At 49.9% G+C, this 5,000-nt stretch overlaps 1 protein-coding gene across 2 annotated transcripts in view; it reads right to left on the reverse strand.

Annotated features, from left to right (window-relative positions):
- Positions 1 to 5,000, reverse strand: part of LOC133635873 (inactive phospholipase C-like protein 2) — a 70,597-nt gene that overhangs the window by 12,003 nt on the left and 53,594 nt on the right. For both annotated transcript variants that reach the window (XM_062029281.1, XM_062029282.1), the window contains exons 5-9: positions 2,833 to 3,298; positions 1,538 to 2,731; positions 1,222 to 1,471; positions 868 to 1,154; positions 547 to 750 (exon numbers count right to left, since the gene is read on the reverse strand). In XM_062029281.1, coding sequence (XP_061885265.1) covers positions 547 to 750; positions 868 to 1,154; positions 1,222 to 1,471; positions 1,538 to 2,731; positions 2,833 to 3,298 — 2,401 coding nt within the window. The remainder of the gene's footprint in view (positions 1 to 546; positions 751 to 867; positions 1,155 to 1,221; positions 1,472 to 1,537; positions 2,732 to 2,832; positions 3,299 to 5,000) is intronic.

Consider the following 5,000-nt stretch of genomic DNA (forward strand, 5'->3'; position numbering starts at 1 on the left):
AACTTACATTATTTACTTTACATTATTTCCAAATAAATACATTACATTATTCATATTACTTTATTAAACATTTTTATTTACATTACATTATTTAGATTTGTTATTTACATTTTCCATTGACATTACATTATTTATTACAATATTTACATTATTTCCTGGCCTCGCAGGCCACTTGAGTTTGACACCTGTAATTAATATTCGGATATAATATTTCAAATATTTGAAATAAAACTGACTTTTGGACTCTATCAAAGAACATGTAACATGTCTTCTGATGATGATGTTCTTGTTGTTCTTGTGGTGCTTCTACTCAGCGAGGTCAGTTTAATAAAACGTGTGATCACATTGACTGCAAGTGGGATTGAAGTCTGCAAACTAACTTCCTCCTGCTGAGTGCAAGTCTAGATTTGGGTCCAGGCCAGGGCCGCAGGAAGCTCGGTCTACGCTCTTTGTTGTCAGGCAGACCGCAAGATGCTTGCTGATCTTATTTCCTTCCTTTCTCTGCACTTCAGAGCTAAGTTCTTGTCGCCGTGTTTACTTCCTCACCGATTGGTAGGTGGAGACGACCCGGCGCAGGACATCAGGCAGGGGCCCCTGGGGCTCCAGGCTGGGATAGTGCTGGTGAAGATCAAAGAGCAGCAAAGGCGTCCCGTCGGGTCCTGTCACTCTGGAGGCCAGCGCCAGTACGCACTGCATGAGGTTGGACACGGCCGAGACCCCGCACAGTTCCCTGAACAGCGCCACCGAGTTCTATGGGGAACAGGACAAGACTCACTGGACCAAGACATCCAATCAACGAGTTCTCATGACAAGACTCACTGGACCAAACATCCAATCAAGGAGCTACGGGACTTCAGACTCTCTCACCTGTAGGTTTTCCCTCAAGTCTGTGGCTTCTCTCAGCAAGGGAGCGGCCATCTTGAAAAGGTCATCAACCGACCGAATTTCCAGGTCTCTCAGAGCCGTGTAGTCCCGCCCCTTCCGGGCTTTCCGGACAGACAGACCCCTTTTGTGAGGCTTCCCCCCTCCTCTGCGGTTGGTCAGAGCCACGTGGACGAACAGTTTGGCGTGGGGAAGATCCTCCCCGGTGAGACACTGTAACGGGACGTGGCGGTACCCGGGTAGGAGACACTCCAGAGGGATGGTGTACTGACCTGTGACAAGAGTTATTTTCACGCATGGAGTCAAGACAAGAAGTCGACTTCATCCAACTTCACCAACCTATGAACTCGTCTCCTATAAAGTCGTCATCCAGCACCACGAAGCGAACCATAGCGAGCTCCGGCAGGTTGATCTGGAACTCGAAGCTCTCGTCGAAGACTGGGTTGTCCCAGCTTTGGGAGACGGTCCTTGTGCGGCGCGCCGTGCAGTCCGCAGGAATGCCGTGGATCTCCACGTACACATAGGGGTCTACCACATCTCCTTTGGTGCCAGAACCCCTGGGCTTGGGGAGGTTCTGTCCGCTGATGATCTGAAAGAGGTCACCACAGAACATACTAGTCGATGACAAAGACTTCCTTGTTCTAGCTCCTCATACCTTCACGTGGAGCAGCTGCGGGGACACCCCGGGCACTGTGTCTCTGGTGTCTGCACAGAAATAGGACACCTCCTGCCGCATGATGGCGGGCCGCAGAACGTAACCGCAGTTACCGTTCTGGCGGAACCAGGCCGTGTTCAGGTCCATCATTAGTCCAGCTGACTGGAAATTCATCGACACCATCTGACAGCCATACTTCCACAGGTCCTGAGGGTTCATGTTGCTGGAGTCCATGCGCTTGGGGCTGGGGTACACTCGGGTCAGGAAGCGTTTGTTGTGGTCCACGAAGCTGCCAGGGCTCTCGCCAGCGAGACACTCGGCATGTTTCTCCTGGAAGGAGCACAATTCCCAAGGTTTTTGGCTTTTGGTGGATGTGGGAAAGTCTATGAAGTGGACCGCCTGGCACAGAGTCACAAGGTCTGAGAGCTCCTTTAACAGTTGGATGCGTTTGTGAGGAAGATGAGGAGGATTGCACGGAGTGGCGTCTGTGGGAGTTCTCGGGGTCTTTGCCTCTCCGTTACTCGCTGCCTTCATCCTTTCACACATCTCGGCCCCTTCGTCCTCCTCACTGACTTCCCCGTCCTCCGCCTCCCAACCCGGTTCCAACTTCTTCCCCTTCAAGAGGATCCGATGCCTTAAGGCTTGTGGCGACGGAAGGTATGGCTCCCTCTGGTCTGGAGGGGGTGGGAGGAGCCTCTCTCCCAGTATTCTCACCAGATGCTGCACCATGGCCTTCTGCTGTCGGAGTGAACAGTGGTTCTCAATGCACACCATCAAGGGGTAATCGGACGCCACAAACGCAAAGCGTCCGACCGCCTCCAATACATTGCGCAGGGAAAGAGGCGGACAGAGGGTGTGTCCGGTGCACACCACCGGCTCCTCGTCGGGGCCGTCCCAAACGTCCACCTCCACGCACCGGCAGCCCATCTTGAGCGCCCGGATGTAGCCGGAAATGTCTGAGGGTCCCTGGTACTGGTCCTGGATGAGGTAGGTGTTGTGAGAGGAGTTGATGAAGTAGTGAGACAAAGGCTGGGACATGTCCTGGCACACCGAGTGGTGCTCCCGGTCAAAGAGGTGGCACTCCGGCGACGTCAGGTAGCTGCTGAAGCCGTCCATCGACAAGTAGCCCAGCAGTCGGCCCTCTTCTGATGGCTCGTGGGCCCGGATCAGCCTCAGACTGTCTTCTTCCGTCACCTGGATGGGAGCACAATCACTGTATTTTATATAGTCCAGAAAACATGGTACACGTAAAGGTAACATGTGGATTGTGCTCGAGTGTGTGGGTTGGTACCGACCTGAGCAACACCTTGCTCAGCCTCCAGGAACCTCGTCAAGTCTTTGGTGTCCAGGAACTCCTTGTTGCTGGAGAACTGCACTAAAAGAAAGTAAATCTCCGGACGTGTGCAAAAGTCATGGAAGACCTCCACGAACTCCGCTTTGGTGACCCTCTGGCCGTCCCCCAGTGGAGCTTTACCCTCCTCGCTCCAGTCCTGAGCTCCCAATTCCGTAGCGAGAGAAACCGTCCTCTCGGCGCGACCTCTCTGAAGCTCTTGGAACCTGTGCTCCACTTTGCTGCGGCTCACCCCGGGATTCACCTTCTGGACCAGTTTTATGGCAGACTGCAGGCCAATGCCCCCCTGGCTGTCCCCAGGAGCGTCGGCAGCCGCAGAGCAGAAGAGCTGCTCCAGCCACCCGAGGCGCAGGCTGTGCTGCTTGCTGGCCAGCATGTCCAGGGCGTGTTTGCCGTACTGCAGCAGGTACCTGAGGACAAGGAAAGAAGTCACGCTTCACCATCATCAGCAGCACTAAAGCTGGCCTTCATTCCTGGAATCTATCCATTCATCGGATAAAACACACCTCGTGAAATAAAAAATAAAAACACTTCTCGCCATAACCTTCAATTCATTCTTTTGCTCTCATTCATGCACGTCAACAACAATTTTAACTAGAGATGTCCGATAATATCGGACTGCTGATATTATCGGCCGATAAATGCTTTAAAATGTAACATCGGAAATTATTGGTTTCAAAAAGTAAAATTTATGACTTTTTAAAATGCCGCTGTACGGAGTGGTACACGGACGTAGGGAGAAGTACAGAGCAGTTGCGTCTCCCAGTCATACTTGCCAACCCTCCCGATTTTCCCGAATTTCAGTGCCCTCCCGAATTTCTCCCGATTTCCACCCAGACAACAATATTGGGGCCGTGTCTTAAAGGCACTGCCTTTGCGTGCCGGCCCAGTCACATAATATCTACAGCTTTTCACACACACAAGTGAATGCAACGCATACTAGGTCAACAGCCATACAGGTCACACTGAGGGTGGCCGTATCAACAACTTTAAAGGCCTACTGAAACCCACTACTACCGACCACGCAGTCTGATAGTTTATATATCAATGATGAAATCTTAACATTATAACACATGCCAATACGGCCGGGTTAACTTATAAAGTGACATTTTAAATTTGCCGCTAAACTTCCGGTTCGAAACGCCTCTGAGGATGACGTATGCGCGTGACGTAGACCGGCGAACACGGGTATGCCTTCCACATTGAAGCCAATACGAAAAAGCTCTGTTTTCATTTCATAATTCCACAGTATTCTGGACATCTGTGTTCGTGAATCTGTTTCAATCATGTTCATTGCATTATGGAGAAGGAAGCTGAGCAAGCAAAGAAGAAAGTTGTCGGTGCAAAATGGACGTATTTTTCGAACGTAGTCAGCCACAACAGTACACAGCCGGCGCTTCTTTGTTTACATTCCCGAAAGATGCAGTCAAGATGGAAGAACTCGGATAACAGAGACTCTAACCAGGAGGACTTTTGACTTCGATACACAGATGCCTGTAGAGAACTGGGACAACACAGACTCTTACCAGGATTACTTTGATTTGGATGACAAAGACGCAGACGTGCTACTGTGAGTATGCAGCTTTGGCTTCTAAACATTTGATCGCTTGACCGTATGTGCGCAACTTTTTTTTGCGTATGTACGTAACTTTTTTAAAATATATAAGCTTTATGAACCTTGGGTTAGGTGAACGGTCTTTTGGGCTGAGTGATTGTGTGTGTTGATCAGGTGTTTGAATTGTATTGGCGTGTTCTATGGAGCTAGGAGCTAGCAGAGGAGCTAGGAGCTAGCATAACAAACACGTAGGTGTTTTTATGCAGGATTAATTTGTGGCATATTAAATATAAGCCTGGTTGTGTTGTGGCTAATAGAGTATATATATGTCTTGTGTTTATTTACTGTTGTAGTCATTCCCAGCTGAATATCAGGTCACCCCCGGCTCTCACAGCATCTTCCCTATCTGAATAGCTTCAACTCCCCACTAGTCCTTCACTTGCACTTTACTCATCCACAAATCTTTCATCCTCGCTCAAATTAATGGGGAAATTGTCGCTTTCTCGGTCCGAATCTCTCTCACTTCATGCGGCCATCATTGTAAACAATAGGGAACT

This window comes from Entelurus aequoreus, linkage group LG20 (assembly GCF_033978785.1).
Source record: "Entelurus aequoreus isolate RoL-2023_Sb linkage group LG20, RoL_Eaeq_v1.1, whole genome shotgun sequence".
Classification (NCBI taxonomy): domain Eukaryota; kingdom Metazoa; phylum Chordata; class Actinopteri; order Syngnathiformes; family Syngnathidae; genus Entelurus; species Entelurus aequoreus.